The sequence below is a fragment of the Archocentrus centrarchus genome, chromosome 17, assembly GCF_007364275.1.
Source record: "Archocentrus centrarchus isolate MPI-CPG fArcCen1 chromosome 17, fArcCen1, whole genome shotgun sequence".
Classification (NCBI taxonomy): domain Eukaryota; kingdom Metazoa; phylum Chordata; class Actinopteri; order Cichliformes; family Cichlidae; genus Archocentrus; species Archocentrus centrarchus.
This window is the reverse complement of record NC_044362.1, coordinates 33,381,036-33,398,376: the sequence shown is the minus strand read 5'-3', so window position 1 is coordinate 33,398,376 and position 17,341 is coordinate 33,381,036. Positions and strand designations below refer to the sequence as shown.

Sequence of the window (17,341 nt, the reverse complement as noted above, 5' to 3'; positions counted from 1 at the left end):
ATTGAAAATAGGTGTGGCAGGAAATTGGCAACTAACAAAGAAAACTAACAAAGGAATAAATTAAAATCAACAGGAGTAAAAAGAGATCCGTGATTAAAAGCATTTCCCCTCATTTCCATGTTGACTTTCACTTCTTGGTTTAAGTACAAAAATAGTCTTTGATAACAACTGAAAATTACTCTGTTAATATCATGTCATGGAGACCTTTACAAGCATCCATATGACCAGAAACAAAGCATCATCAGCAACTTTGAGAAATAACAGTATCAGAATTCCTGGGAATGACAGTGGACTGATTTTATACCAGGTTTAGTTTTCAGTGCTGCTCTCCCACCTGTAATTACTCTCATTACTTATTATCTACAGTATAGCTCTCTTATTTCCTCATAACTCTCCTTCCTACACGTTCCTTCTACCTTTACTCCTTTCCTATGAGTACATAAAAATGTTGGCAATCAGTGAGTGTAATGAGGTTTGACTGACAGCTGATTTCCTTCCAATCCCCAGCAGTGATCATTAGCTTCTGTTTTATATTCTTATTTCAAGCTAAGTTGGTTTAAAAAAAAAAAGTCTCACTTTTGTTCCTTTCCAATCTGTACCAGGTGACTCCTCATTTCCTAGGGTGCATATATTTCTGAGATTTATCTTTTGTCTCTTCTAGGACAAATCTAATCAGTATTTGTTATCAGCTTCTATAATGCGCTCTGTACTGATGTATAACTGAATGCGCCTCAGACAAATCAATACAGCTTTGTAATGTTTCGTTTATGTGATCAAATCTCGGAGAGCTTTCTGTCCATTTCCAACAAACGTCTGTTTCAGGCTCTTGTTTTGTTAAGTTCTGATTAGATTCGTGCAAATGAAACCATTTCCAACACAGTTGCACAGAGAACATAGAAGTGCAATTATAAATTTAATATTCCACTAAATGTGCATTAGGTACCTTGTGTTCATGAATTAAATGCTTTTTATTGCCAGTGCCAGAAAAGATTTTAAGTTGAAAATGTGACTTTCCTGAATCCTCGTTGCCTCTGCAGTCTGTGGACTAATTTCTAGACTATGTGAAGGACTTGGGTCAAATTTTCTGCTACACTCGCTAACATTAGTTTAGCTCCCAGCACAACACATAAACTCCACTTAACAACAAAAAACACTGCTGTGGCTTCAGGTAGCATTTTGCTGGTGGTCAAATTATCTTACCAGCTAACGTGAGCCATGATACCAACTTATGTATAATGTATAAAGTGTTGATTTTAGCCATCAGTAAATAGTTAACTATCTTAGCTAAACAATCAAGTGATTATCTCTTCCAGTAACTCCGCCTGGCTGAGAATCAGGCATCAACCGCTAGCTAGAACCCTGAGGTGTAGTCTATTGTCATGCACACATTACTCGAGAGTTGTCTGCCATATTTTCCCAGTGATACCACTACTGGGTGCTAGGAAAAAAATGTGCATTCGGTCGTTGATTGGTTGGCGATTGGTTGATGGACATCGCTAGTTGTCGCTGACTGACATCTATTGTAAAGAAGGTGCTGCACCAAAAAACCTCCATGTAATTGCTTTGGTTGCTAGCAGATTACCGTAGTTTATATGAAGGATACCTACTTGTCTGTAAAATACTAGCTGAGCAGTAGTAAAACTTGAAAAAGTGGGATATCAACATGCAGCCACCAAGTTTCAAAAGGCACAACTTTTATTTTGAAGGCAAATGGTCTCCAGCTCCAGTTTGTGTCTCTCCACAATTTCACTGCCTTTCAGAGAGTAGTTGGCGAGTGTTTGCAGACAAGAAGTTTTCCACGCAAACTACAGGCAGACGTGGTAATCTCCTAGTGACCACAGTGATTGTATGGAAGCCTTTGGTGCAGCACCAATTTCACCTAGCAACGCAAAGCAATCTCCTGCAACCTCTCACTACATTTTTCCCAATTTGCAACACGTGGTTGCCAGATGGAGCGGTCTCTATGCCTCTGTGTAGTCACTGATGCTATAGCATCACACGTCCAACATGGTGGACAATTTATTGTCACGTTGTTAAGCCTGAATACTGGACATAAAATAGTACAGCATAGAGCAGGCCCCATTGCTCACTGATTTTGGAGAAAATATTGAAACCTTTTCCATGTGAACATTAAATAATTTTCTCATTACTAAATTAACGTCTCCCACACCCACTCGTTTTTGAGTTTTTTTCCCTTTTAAGAGGTTCGACAGAGTCGCACCTGCTGTTTGAAATCAAAATTCTTCATGTTTAATCAATGCCACGCTGACAGAACCATTAATATCTGTACCCACTCTCAGACCATTTCTTCCTGCTTTCCTATGAGAAACAATCTCATCCTGACTTTGTGAAGAAGTGACGCAGCTAAAGGTGAAATGTAATTGAACAAAGTAACCTGTGTCTATTTCTTAATGCAGCAGCAGTGTGCCAGGAACTCCAAATGCACCATCCATTTCTTAATTCGAGGCAGCTGCGCCAAGTTTTATGCTGTCAGTCAGTTTCCTGATGGAGCTGCATGTCTGAGCCAACGAGGCGCCACAAACATAATCCTGTTTATTTAGACCTGCTGCCAGAGAGGAAGACACCCTCATATCTTCATACCTGTACTTGCAATAAAATGATGGTCATGTATTTTCAAGTTACGTTGATTTCTTGTTTTGTTTGTTTGTTTTTTAATGATCAGGCAACTTAATGAAAGGAGTTAATGGATTTATTAATACAAATGAATATGAATGAATGCAATTCAAAGTTCTCCATCATTTCTGTCAGTCTAGCAGCCTGGATTTTGGAGTTCAGAGGAAATATTTACAGGTTGTGTGTCAGATTTCATATCTTTGGGTTGGTTTAAACACACATTGAAAATTGCACTATGATGCTTCAGTTAAATTTAGATTAATTTCTGATTAAATTTGGATATTGTAAGCTCTTGATTTGTAGCTCTTATTAAACCAGTGACCCACCTGATAAATTTGGATACAGCCTATAGATAAATACAGGCTCAGTATTTAAGCTGCTTCACCCTGCCTACAGCTGCTGCACGCCTGCAAGCCACTTTGCAACCCACCTCAGCTCTTTGATTTTTGCTGTTTATGACTTAATTTATATCTTTTGTCACTGATTGTCCCAGAACACAACCATTGAAATCAGAGCAGACGTAAAGGGCACTTAAATGTCAGAAGTGGTTTACAGATTACAGTACCCTGGCTGAAATAGTCTCATTTTGAAGGCCTGCACTTACATTCTTTATAATGGTTTTTAGTTCCATCCATGCAGTGGAAAAAATTTTAGTATTAACTATACAGCAGAAGTAGAAGAGCTACAACATGACCTCCAGCACCCACTGGTGTGAATTTCTCTGACCAAACAATCAGAAATAGACTCCATGAGGGTGGGCCCGATGTCCCTAGTCGGTCCTGTGCTTACTGCCCAGCACCCTGGAGCCCGACCGGCATATAGAATACTAGAACCGGTAGGTCCAGCACTGGCACCCTGTGCTTTTGATGTTTGAGATCAGATTCATCCTGAGCATATGTGACGGGAATGAAAGGGTGTGGAAAAGCTGTGGAGAATGTTATCCAGCCTTTTTACGACCACTGAAAATAAAGCTAAATTGAGTCACCAAATTACCTGAGAGGTCTGTCCAAGCAAAGTGTTCATGCCCCTCCCCGAGCCCGGTTCTGTTGGTGGTCTCTTCCTGTTGACAAGAATCCATTGAAGTAATACTTCTCCAAGGTTATTTATTTATTTTTGCTCATGGTAGTGAAGATTTTACCCTCCTGAGTAACATGCACGCCTCTTTCCATAGTGTTCAAACTCATTGACAATAAAACAGCTTTAGTGCTGATCAGGTCTACCTTATGATTATGATTATGAAGAAATAAGGGTATTGATAAAGAATGCCAATAAAGTCCATCCCTGGCACTGAGGACATTTGCACAGATTTGAAACGTTCCCTTGGAAGTTTAAGGATGTAAATTCAAGTCTCGTTTATAATGAATAGCAGCCATCGCCACTTTATAAATGAAGCCTGTAAAAGCACATAGTTTAAATGCAGTTCTGTGGATAATAAACTGAGAAAATGCTTCATCGTCTTCAGGAGATGGTTGGATTAAGGGTTTAATTACACACCGAAATCTGACAGTTCCTGTCTTTTTGTGTCTTCACAGATCCTGGTTCTGGTTCAGGAGACGGAGACGGTGAGTGTCTGTCTTTCTTTGGGCTATTTAAAGATTTCATTTCCTGCTTCACTTCTGCTGCGGGTGAAAGTCAAACACAAATCAATTACAGCGAGTCGTTATCTGCCCTGCACAAACATTAACTGCTTGTATTGTGAGCCGTCTCTGATATGAAGAAACTAATCACTGCTGAGGTCAAAGCTCGGCTCAGCGACCCCTCCATGCAGAAGCGTTTATTCAGCCTCTGAGAGTCTTTCTGTGCCTCTGCAGCCTCTCGCTGAATGTTAAGTCCTCTAATAAAGGTTTCATTAACTCCTCCCTGAAGAACACGCTGGTCTTTTCTGTCCTGTGGGAGTCGAGCTTAAAGCCTCACCGCTGCCAGATTTGGCAACAGAGACATTTTGCAACCATCTGTGAGCATGGACCACAGTGTTTGTTGTCTAATTTGGCTGCTGGAGGGGTTTTAATTGGAGGCGGCTGCTTGAGAGGCAGTACCTCCACCGTCCTCTGCCATCTGCATGTGGGTGGGGTTGATGAGCAGCAGGAGATGGCAGAGCCTTGGAGATGAATTAGAAAAACTGACTGCAGCTCTTTAAACACGTTCACAGCTGTTAAACTGTTTCCAACAACAACATCATGACATTGTCTTACAGGTATTAATGCAGAAAAACACTTTAAAACATGATCCCCCCCCCCCCCCCCCCCCCCCCCCCCCCCCCACACACACACACACACACACACACACACACATTGGTTAGATTTGAGATGAACTTCCATTTCTTCTCTGAGTAGTGGGATGAAATTGTCTAAATAACTCATTTAGTTCTTTGTGTTTATTTTACTTTGTTTATTGGACATTTACACAAATCTGTGCACATTTAATGAGAGAGTACCTCAGTTTCATAATCAAATTAGGAAACTTGCAATTAAAAAAAATATTGCTTTTATGTAATTAATAAACTGAGAAACCCAAACTTCTACAGTAAATATGGTTTTCCATTAATTACATATTTTACAAGACGTATCTTTAAAGCTCGGTTTTAAAATGAATTCTTTCTCAGAAATCTGCACTTGAATATCCCAGTTTTATTCCTCACCATGTGTTGATTGTTTTTATGGAGGATTTGTTCATGTATCACTCTGAGCCTTATCTGGTTTGAGGACTGGGGGGACAGCAGTCTAAGCAGAGATGCTCAGACATCCCTCTCCTGAGCCACCTCCTCCAGAAAGATACTATCTGTTCAGCGAGTTCTCTTCATCTAGGAGGTGTCCAGGAGCCACCTCAACTGGCTCATTTTGATGTGGACCTCACCTCACATTTCTAAGGTTGAGCCCAGACACTTTTCAGAGGAAGCTCGTTTGTGCTGTTTGTATCCACGTTCTCGATCTTTCAGTCACTACCCAAAAGCACGTGACCATAGGTGGAAGTAGGAACATAGATCGACCAATAAACCGGCAGTGTCTGCCTCACTGTCCTTTTTTAACTCCTCGACATCAACTCATCCCCAAACCAGAGTGGACGCTCCATTCATTTTCAGCTGACAACCATGTCCTCACACTCTCATCCCAGTGGCTTCTGTCTCAGCTGCAAACCACTCCAGTATGAGCTCAGTAAGTCACTCTATATGAAGCCAACATCTTCTGTTGTGGTTAGACCTCAAATCAATGGAGAACTGCTCTGTAGTTTTATATGTAAAGAGATGCCATTTACTAAACGACCTTGACTAATGACCTGTAAATGTGACTTCTCATCATTCATATTTCAATTCAATCTAAAAGCTGTTGATTTGTCATCTTTTCAACTATGTTTTAATGGGATTCTAAACAGGCCAAATCAGATGGACTGAATACGGCCCAGTTCCCAATGACTCTGGAAACCATTTATTTCATCACTAGCTGAAGTTTGTGGCCGTAGAGGAGGGTAGATCAACCAATAAACCAACAGCATCACCTTCACAGCTCTCTCTTTACCATAACAGACAATCTGCCCATCAGTCTCCTGCTCCACTCTTCCCCTGCTTATGAACCTTGAGATATCTGAGCTCTTCAACCTGAAGCAGCAGCTTCTTTGCAAGCTTGAGATGGTAGTCTATCGTCTGGCCTGGAGATCATTGCTTGCTAAAGTCAGAAGGACCACAATCTTAACTAAATAAAACCTGTAGTAGAGAAAAAACCTGTCCTTAAAGTAGGCTGAAAGAGTTTGCTAATGAGATCTGTTAGGTAGATTTTTGCCTGCAGTGTCTGTCCTTTAAAATCTGAAAGCTTTCCTTTCACACCTGATAAGTTCTTTGTGTCGAGTGATTTGAATGATTATGTGGAGATGTGGTGATTTTTTCCCTCTTCACAGATCATCCATGTGAATAATTTCCTCTTGATTGGGAGACATGATGATGCCAAGTCCTTCTTCCCCACTGTAATTTGTAATTTTCTTTGAGCTTTGCTGCTCTCATTTTCATTTTCAGAGGGTCACATTGTTACAGCTCAACTGTAAAGGCTTGGTTTTCTTTTTGGTAAAGGCTGACTGCCAAATTTTGGATTTCTGTACAAAGCTTTGGATTCAAACTCAAAGCAGCAGAGTTTCATTTGAATGTAACCACTTAACATCCCTGTTTTTTACTGCAAAACACTGAAGTCTGGAGACATTTGGTTCATTAGTCTCCTGCATTGAAAATAGTGCAGCACAAGTGACTCAACAAGTATGAACCCACCTGTAGACAAAAGTAAGAAACCACAATTTTTGTATATTACAAAGTGAGAAACTATTACTATTGTAAATCAGCTTGTAAAGCTTTGTGTTTGTCAGAACCCATCCAGACTGGATCAGTACCCTTTAAATACTTTGTTTAAGCAGAGACATCATTACAGCACGTTGATGATTTACAAGCTCGCTGCACAAAAGTGAACTGATTCAAGTTCATGCTGGCTGTGGAGTCTCCTGACGCCACTTACAGTCAGAAACGGTGCCATCTGAGGGCAGCTGGAGGCTCCACGGCCTCCGAAACAACTCTAGCACCCCGTGTCCTCAGGTGGCCGTGGGGCAAACAGTCATTTAAAAGCTGAAGAACCACATGCTCACCGTGCAATGGTCTGCAGGCAACGGTGAGAAATTCAAACTGTAAACAGGAGCTGTGTGACGGGTGGGATGAACTGTCTGATTGACCTGCCAGCAGAATTTTCAGTTGGCTGCAAGCAGGACGGATTTTCTGAGGGAGGAAATGAGTGAATTAGAGAGGTGGATACAGGATTAGATGAATGCATGAGTAAGCGCCTCTTTAGAAACTCAATTAACTAAAATTTCTGAGGTGGTAGTAAAAACAGACAGGTTCTGAAAGCTGCTTTAGATTGATGTTGGGGATTGATCAATCCTAATCCCAAGATTACTGGTACTGATGGATGGATGGATGCCAGAGGACAGAGCATGTAGACCATTTTCCACTCTCGAGGATCATGATTCGGAGAGCAGCAATTCAAACTTTATCATATATAAGGCCTTCAAATAGCCAAGATCAGTGGCTTCACGGCCCTCTGGTGGCATGTGAAGGTGCTGCAGGTGGTTGATTTTAATTAATACATGAAAAGGTTTTAATTTACCATCAAATATTTATGATTAAATAATAAATAATAAAACCAAAGTCATCCATAAGAACACAAATGAAATGGTTCATGTTGGCCTGGTGTGTTCATCTGGGCTGTGAAGTGGCTGTCCCAGATAAACTATACACTTTATAATACAGTGCTTCCTGGTGTACAGAGCCAAATTCAGCCCTGTGTCAGGCTGTGGTTTTGGTTCAGCATTTTATTTCAGAATTTTCCAGGTAATCTCCTCAGGGAAATCTTTATAATTTAGCTGTAAATTACAGCTAAAAAGCAGCTGTAATAGCAGCTATAGAGCAGCTGTCATTACAACTAAATGTCATTTCCAAGATGTTTCTGATGCAGTCATTAAGTATATGCTCATTATATCTGAGTTTTAAATTTAGATAGGGAAAACAACAGCCATCCATTACTCAGGGAGACAAAAACATAAACCTTATACAGTTGAACACGAGCCAATAAAGTCACATCATTTACAGGTCAGGTCTGTGGAAATGAGACAGATCTTGAACTAAAGCAAAGCCAACTCGATCTATAATGCCTGGAAGCTCCGAGCCTGAAAAATCTATATTAACATTGTTTATTTAAGCGCTTTAAAAGCTTAAATACAACAAGCTGGAACATAACAGTAGGAAATATCCTGTAATCTACACCTAATTAGCAGCTCTTTAAAAAAGTTTTAATGGAAGTTTTTAGCTGCAAAAACAGAACCTGTGAGTCACCCCGGCTCACGAATACGTGTCTGAATGCTGTAAAAGGCTCAGTAACAGCAGGTCACTGCAGTTTTTCACACCATTTCACAGGAGGAGGGAGTGCATCTGCTGGGGGCTGATAAAATGAAGCCTGACATTCACAAACAACAACAAACAAATCAGCTGTACAAGCCGTGAATAATTCATCCGGTAAATAACGGCTCAAACAGAAACGCCTCGGCCGCTCGAGCCGCAGGACAGAAGAGCTCAGCTCAACAAACACGTTTTTACAGACATGTCAGCACTGATCACCAGAATATAGTTTTTAACTCAGAGTCATTTTCATCATTTCAAACCGTCTTTAATGTCTCCATCATCTGCCACATCTGTGCTAATCTGCAGCTGTGCTAAAGTCAGGATGGGTTTCATGGTGAACGTGATGCTGCTGTGGCGACCTGCTGCTCTGAGCTGTCAGTCTGACACCTTAACCTTTCTGTCCACGTCTAATTAGCCTTCTGCTGTGCGTGTGTGCGTGTGTGTGCGTGTGTGTGTGTGTGTGCGTGTGTGTGTGTGTGTGTGTGTGCGTGTGTGTGTGTGTGTGTGTGTGTGTGTGTTGATCCTCGGTGCCTCCTGGTCTGAAAATGAGCAGATGTCAGTGATGTGACGTCTGGACACAAACGCACACATGATCATAAAATCTGACTCTTTTATATTTTTCCACGTGTTTAAAAAATGTTTTGCTAAAGTTTAATCAGTATAAAAAGAAAGTTGCACCTTCCTTGACTCCAGGTTGTCTTAGAAAACCTGTGCTCCAAAAATCCAAAACGATGTGATGTTTACGTGGGCAGCGTTAACGGTGAGCAACAAAAGTTGACGTGACATCTACTGATCACTAACCTCAGCAAACGTCTCATAAGGGCAAAAAATAACCAAACTTTTGCTGACGATGTTAATAAGGAGACAGGTTATGGTCATGGTTAGATGTGCTGGGTAGCTAGCAGCATCTCTGTGTCAGGAGGTAAACTAGTGTTAGCTAACATCAGCCAGAAGAAAGCCGGCTTCTAATGAAGCATGTGGCTGATTTCTACATGAAGGATGTGACATTAAGATGCGATGCAGCATCTGAAAAAGGAGACGTGAGATTCAGAAAATCCCGAATATAAATCTGTGACAGACCTCTAAAAGGCAGAGCTGTCCATCATGTTTGATTATGAGCTGTAACGTTGTAACCATCCAAAGTGGATCCACTTTGTGCTACAAAGAATCAAATCTACGATATTAACCTTTTATTCCAACTCTAACCTGAAACAGTGACATCTGATTGGAGGTCACTGTTACCATGGAAATGCTTAAATCGCCTAGTGAAGAGGAAACGTGAGACAGCAGAGAGCAGGGGTTACGCTCAGTAACAGAGCGCTAACACATTGATAACCAGGCTTCACTACTCACACAGCACAGAGTATACAACACATTCAAAGCTATTGTTAAACAATACTGAAGCAGATAGCATTCAAGTCATTCAGTTAGAATGTGGCATTTGCAGTGCATTCTGGGATGAGTTCACTGTTTAAAGTAATTATGTAACTTTTTTATTTTTTTTTTGCCAAATCAACACCTCAGTTCCAAAACAGTTTGGACATCATGTGAAATGTAAATAAAAACAGAATGAACTGATTTGCAAATCTCATAAACTTTATTGACACTTAAACACAGAAAACAAATCAAGAACTAATAAAATTTACTGTTTAAAAAATATGAGCTCATTTTGAATTTGATGGCAGCCCCTCTTCTTATGACATCAGTCCATAAACGAAGTGAGGAGAGCAGCTGCTCGGCTTTAGGGAGAGGAATGTTGTCCTGTTCTTGTCCCATAGAGGATTCTGGATGCTCAGCTGTAGTTTTCATTTCATGTCAGATGTTCTCAGTTGGTGAGAGGTGTGGCCTGCAGGCCGGCCAGTTCAGCATCTCAGTCTTCTACTAAGAAAACATGATGCTGTAACAGCTGTCTGGTTTAACGTTGTCTTGCTGAAATATGAAGACCTTCCCTGAAAAAGACGTCATCTGGATGGGAGCACATGTTGCTCCAAAGCCTGTAAATACAGTCACTGATGGAGCCTTTCCAGATGTGCCAGCTGCCAGTTCTATAGGCACTGATGGACCACCATACCGTCAGAGATGCAGGCTTTTGAGCTGAGCGCTGAGGACAAGCTGGATGGTCCCGCTCCTCTTTAGTCTGGAGGATGCAGCGTCCGTGTTTTCCATAAAGAATTTCAGGTGTGGATTTTTCCACAGAGCAGTTTCCCACTTTACTTCAGTCCATTTTAACGTTTGGCTCAGAGAGGACGGAGGTGTTTCTGGATCACGTTCACGTGTGGCTTCTTCTTTGCATGATGGAGATGTAATGTGCTAATGTGGATGGTACGGTGTTCACATGCAGTGATTTCCATGGCAGAGTAATGCCTGTTTTTAATGCAGTGCTGCCTGACAGCCTGGAGATCACAGGTATCCAGGACTGAATCTCAGTCTTGTCTGCTGGCAGAAAGATTCCCAGAATCCTTTGGTGATATTATGGACTGTAGGTGATGACATATTCAGAGTCTTCAGTTTCACATTGAGGAACATTATTCTGAAGCTGTAGTTTGGAGATGCAGTTTTTTGCTGGTTGGTGAACATCTGCCTCTATAAGAGGCTCTTTTTATACCCAATTATGTTACTGACCTGTTGCCAGGTAACCAGATAGTTCCTCCAGCTGTTACTTTTTAGTATCACTGATGGTGCGTCTCCACTCGGCTCAACAGTTTCTAGGTTTTTCCACTGGATCCTGGTACATTTTTTTAGTACCCACTCAGCCGGGGTTCCCAGCGATCTGACAATGTGACGTTGAAGAACAGCATGCTGCTGATTGGCCGGGGAGTGTCGTCACTGGCTGAGTCATTTTTAAAACCCGACAGTGAGAGAGACACAAATCAACGCCGCGGCCCAGCGATGAGGTGCAGCCATTAGCTCCGAGCTAATTTGAGTCCCATACAAATTACGTCAAGTGAGTTCTGCCCACATTGCTATGGTGACTCCGCCCACACTGAGGTGGTGCGCAGGTGTAATAGAAACAAAACAAAGCCGAGTTGAGTCACACTGAGTAAGTACTCGTGGAAACGCGGCATTAGTTTTCCAGCCTTTTCAGACGTATTGCTGCCATTCAAATACAACAGGAGCTAAAATATCTGAATTTAAACATTTGGTATGTTTTCTGGTCTCTATTGTGAATAAAATCTGAGTTTATGAGAGTCACAAGTCTTTGCATTCTGTTTTTATTTCCACGGTGTCCCGGCTTTTTTGGAATTTGGTTTCCGAGTAGATGAACTCTTGTGACCCAAATCGGAAATTTGTTGTTACATAAATCATCTACATGCATCCAGACACGCACACAGAGTGACCACGTCTACATCCATTAAACAAAGAAACATGAAAACCCAGATGTGAAACGGAGTTGTGTAGATACGAGCGGTGTTTAGTTGTTGGTGTCGTCGTTGTGTGTCTGGCTGTGGGTGGAGACGGTGTGGAGCAGCAGCGTCCTGCTGTCAGCAGAGACGAACAGAAACAAAGAAGCCTCTCTGCTGCAGATCCTCGTCCATCGATCTGCAGCCTCCGAGCCCCAGCTGAGCTCTCCATGTTCAATACATCCACACACAGCAGGCCAATCTGTCAGCCAGCAGGCCCACACACACACACACACACACACACACACACAGCAGCGTCTGCCATTTTAATCATGTTTTTGCTCTCAGTCTCCACCAATAAGTGAGAAATAATCAGAGTGAGACCTCCATCCTTATTCATAATGCAGCTCTGTGTATCCAGAGGTGGACACAATAATAAGAACACTGCAGATTATTAGAAAGGATTTTTTTAATGACTGGCCAGCTGTTATCTTGCTGCAGCACATGAATCATATAACAGCACAAAAATAAGAGTCTTTGGCTGTTAATGAACCACAGAGGATGATCCTTTAAATAACAGTACAGTTGTTCTTTAAGCACGTTTTTGTACAGATTTTTAATTATACTTTTTTATTTAAATTGTCCATAAAAGGGAATTGATAAAACACTGAACTCCCTGTTTAGATAAATCATCTGTTTCTCACCTGCAGCCAGACGACCAGCACGCTCCACTGAGCGCGCTCACATCATTCCTGTTTTAAACTCGGCTCCCGGTAGATTTTAGGGTTCATCTTGTACGTGTCTTCAGAGCACTAAATGGACACGCAGTCGTCTGTTTATCCCATCTTCCTCTTAAACACACTGCTGCTCGCAGTCTTCGATCGCAGGCTCACGATTTGTTGGTCGTTCCTTGGAGATCGAAGGCCGTGGAGGACGAATCCTTTCAGTCTGCGGCTGCGAGGCTTTGGAATAATCTCCCACCTCGGCTTCGTTTAGCTGACCCCATGGACCCTTTTACAAAGGTTACAAACTTTTTGGTTGAATCAGATTCTTGTTGATAAACTGTTTTAACCATGTTTTATTGTATTGTGATTATTCCTAGTTTTTAATTCTTGGTGGACGGCTCTTTGTGAAGAGTACTTCATAAATCAGTGTTTCCTTGAAACTCTGTAATGATCTGTGTGAAGTTAGCCCAACACAGACCCACAGTTAATAAAGCAGATATCTTTCCATTGTCTGACTGAGCACTTATTCTCTGGATTAATTAGTGCACATCCATCTTCTCACATTCGTTCCTGCTGCGTCTGCTAACAGTAGATTTGTCCTTGTATCACCACAATAAACATTTCAAGAACAGCCCAATAAAATATGAGATCTGTGTCATTTATATGTATCTGCAGCAGTGTATGCAGGTTTCATAGCATGTTATTATCTCAGTGTTGGAGAGTGTTTATGTCCTGTTTATCCCATTGCAGTCGTATTTTTGTTTGATGATGATGAACCGTTGGACTTATATTGGATCAAAGTCAGAGTGAGGCCTTCTGCCAAAGCTTCTGACCCACACTGGACCCGGTCATTTAGCCTCTGTGGGTTTGTACCATGTACAGGTCTGGGTCTCTGGGGCTGCAGTCGAAGCGGACCTCCTCTCTCTCACCATCACTCTAAATCGTGATGGACTTGTCCGGCCACAGCATTTGGGAACCGTCGGTCTAGAAAACTGCTCTGTGGTTTTTTTATGCAAAGAAATGTCTTTATGTAAACGTCCTTTCAGCGTCATATAAAGACGACTTCGTCCTTCACATTTCAACCAAATCTAAAAGTTGGTGATAAATCCGCCAAAGTCGCTTCTTCAACATCTGTTTAAATGATGATGAGCATCTAAAACAGACGTTCACCTTCGGCTGAATTGGGGCTGCAGCGCCCCCGGTGGGCCCTCACGGTACTGCAGATACTCAACAGTATGATAGGAATCTGTTGCAGCTTCACGCACTGACAAGATGGGCTGCAAGAAGTCGCTACAATAAAGCTTTGGTATAACGAGAAACTTAGATTTTATTTTAACTGTAATTTTTACAGCTTTAATAAATGAAATCCTGTGGGATCAACTTGTAGAATAAGACAATTAAACCAAAAGGATTATCATTTCATTTTTCCCTGTAGGATAAAATCCTTTGGGATTGCTTCCAAAAACAAATAAATTTATCTGTTTGGAATTTTTCTGTTGGAATCTTAAAATATTTTTTAATTTAAAGTTTCCTTGAAATAATTACATTATTATAACTTTTCGGACCTGTATGTTTTATCAGTTGGGAGGAACATCACAGTAAAGTCATTGACGGAGAATCGAGTTCATCGAGTAAATCATTTATAAATGAACGTTTTTATTTCAGTGTTTGGTGAATTTTCAGTCAGAGAGCTTTTTACTCCTTCCATAAAGCCTCTGACTTACATACGTACTCATTTAAATGTGCACTTTGAGGCATTATTTCTGGGGTTTTCAGGTGTTGCTTGTTGGCAGTGACGCCGCGGCTCTGATCGCACCTTTCTTTTGGATTTTAAGGTTGAATAGAAGTTTTAATGGCTTTGGACGCAGCTCTGAGGATGCTCGTTACATTTCCTGTGGATTAATCTTCGTCCCCCTCGATGGCTCCGAGCTTTTCCTCTATTACATGACAAAATTACACTTGATGAATCATGAAAACTGCTCCCTTGATGAAAGGCAGGCCGGGATAATCCCCGCGGCTCTTTGATATTTGATGCTGTGGGTTGTTACCGCCTCATCTCCTCTGAACTCATTCCCTGCTGGAAAATAGGCGCCGTCATGCGAGATGGTATTAAACGCATCCTCCTGTAATGGTAATAATAATAATATCATAAGATGATAACGTGTTGTCTCTGTTTCCATTTGGCCAATAAGCTTCAGGAGCATCTCCACACACTCAGCTGTGTCTGATAGAAAAGCGCGTGAGCCGTGTCGCGCGCTGATGGCGGAAAACGGCGCCAACGGTGTTAAAGGCGCGGCGGCGCCCACCGGAACAGGAGCTGATGTGAGCTGGAGGTTGTTTTGGAAATGAAATCAAGTTGCTGTTCTGGAAACGTGCAAAAATAATCATAATAAAAGCTAAGTATGAGGTGAAAGTGATGAATAACGAGTTTCACAGCCGGCGGAGCCAAACAGACGCGAGCTTAAATTAAAACGAGTTTTTTTAAAGAGTCAGAGGAGAAATAACAAGAAAATGTCACAGGTGAATAATGGTACGCTCCTCCTGGTACAAGGTCTCATCTTCACTTTGAATCTGAGGAAACATTTCAGCTCCTGAATGAACATGTACAACAACACTTCTTCATCAGCTCCTCCCTTTACAACCTTTACTTTAAAAAAAAAGGTGAATTTATTCAGACAAAAAGGTAACAAAATATTTTAGTCTCAACGAGTCACCACAATAAAACAAAATGTTACAAGTCGCGCATTCACAAATAGGATAACTGTTCAGTGTCAAGTGCAGCAGCAGCCTGCAGCTGAGCTGTTTTTAAAGGGGACCTCATTCATCCTCAGAGGATCAGCTCTGCTAACGCTGAGTCCATCCTCCGTCTCAAAGAAGCTGCTTCAGCTCCTCTCTCTAAGCAACAAATAAATAGTTTGAACAGAGGGTGCAAAGTGCTTCCTGTGCCTGAGATGACCATATTAGGGATATCCGCTCTCTTTGACATCATACAGAGTCAAGAGTAGAGTCATCTGTGTGAAACCCAGCATTTATTGTAGTTTAGAGCTTGAACTTTGGATCACAGGTGGATGCAGCTTAAAAGGTTTGTTTGTTTTAATGCAGTGTTTCTCAAACTGTGGGGTGCACCCCACTGGTGGGGCACAGGGTCATGGCAGGTGGGGCGTAAACGACCTGAGAACAAATGTAGCTAGCATACATTAGCAGGTAGCAACTAGTGAAATTCTCCAGCGTCTTTTGTGTACACAGAGCCGTCGTTCCGCTTCGGGGACGGGGAATAATCCTGATATGGCTCATGCAGGAAGATCTGATGCAGCACTGACTCACTGCACCAACATGTGACTGCAACAGTGCAGCCGGTCCGGTTTCAACTTCATTCAATATCTGTGCAGCGCAGTACACAGAAATCTTTGACATAACGTCATAACTGCTGTTTCTTCACAATCTTTTTAAAAGGTTTTTATAAGAACTACCTTGAACTGTAAAGAGAAACCTCTAATCAGCGCCCTCGGCTTTTCTCTGTGCTGATTTGTGTCTTTCAGACGAGGAGGGCTCGGGCTCAGACGTTGGGAAGAAGTTCACCAAGTGCAGCACGTGCAAATACGGAGCAGAGTGCGACGAAGACTCGGAGGACGTCTGGTGAGCGTTTGACTCCATTTATAGAAAACCTGGAAAGTCACAAAGATGCTTCTGTAAATACAAACTAATTGTAGGCATATATTTGGTTTTAACTGGCACCAAACAAGAACTATATCAATACTGAGAGGTCACTGTGGTGCAGAGGGGTCGAGCCTAATCTGTCAGTCCAGCTCATTTAGCTGCTGGAAACACAAACGTCTTCATTATTAGTCAACCGCAGATTCATACAGCAAACAAGCTACAGCTTCTTACGTGAGTCACACTTTAAGGTAGTCATTGGTATTCCTGAGGAACAAACAGAGCAGGTCAGTCACACACCACTGCTTTCACACCTAAAATGTAAAGTAAAAGGATAAAGGACTGGGGACTGCTGGCTTCAGCTAACACTGCACTTTATTCCATGGACTAACCACAGGACAGTCTGTTCAATAAAGAGAGGTAATCAAATTAGGCGCTAAAGGCCAAATAAAACATCCAGCTGGACATATGAGTGAAACCTTCTGTTTGTAAGTGGCAGCCAATCAGGGTTATTGTCGTGGTTACTGACAAGCAGACCAAGCTGCAGCTCACAAGAATCAAAGTTTATTTACAAGGTTGATTAATAAAGTCAAACAAAGTGAGGAGAGTCTGTGGAGAAGGAAAGAGGAGACTGAATAATGTTCAGCCTTCTGTAGGCACTCAGTCAGAGGGCTGGGAGAGGTTACCAGAGCCGAGCGGTGGAGAGCGGGCCGGCAGGCGAATATCTGGAGTGGAAGCTGGCTGAAGAGCACGGGCGTTATGGCTGTGAGCAGAGCGCTCCGAGGCGAGGTGAAGGACTTCCTCAGGGTTGACGGTGAAAGCAGAAGTTGGAGGGAAATGGGAGTCCCAGATTACCGACAGGCGAGGAACGAAGGATTACTCGGAAACCACGTTACCGCCAGGTGGGCGGAACATCACAGCCGGACCTGAGTACACAACCAGCAAACAAGCAGAGGAGCCCCAGGCGTGCCCACGAAGTGCAGCTCCACCCGAGGGCGGAGATAAAGCGCCACCTGCAGACACTAAACATTAACAACCACCCCAGCCAGCCGTTCCCTAAAACA

At 42.2% G+C, this 17,341-nt stretch overlaps 1 protein-coding gene across 1 annotated transcript in view; it reads left to right on the top strand.

The window, feature by feature from the left end:
• Positions 1–17,341, top strand: part of tmeff1a (transmembrane protein with EGF-like and two follistatin-like domains 1a) — a 113,815-nt gene that overhangs the window by 72,865 nt on the left and 23,609 nt on the right. The window contains exons 4-5 of the mRNA XM_030751987.1: positions 4,167–4,196; positions 16,163–16,259. Coding sequence (XP_030607847.1) covers positions 4,167–4,196; positions 16,163–16,259 — 127 coding nt within the window. The remainder of the gene's footprint in view (positions 1–4,166; positions 4,197–16,162; positions 16,260–17,341) is intronic.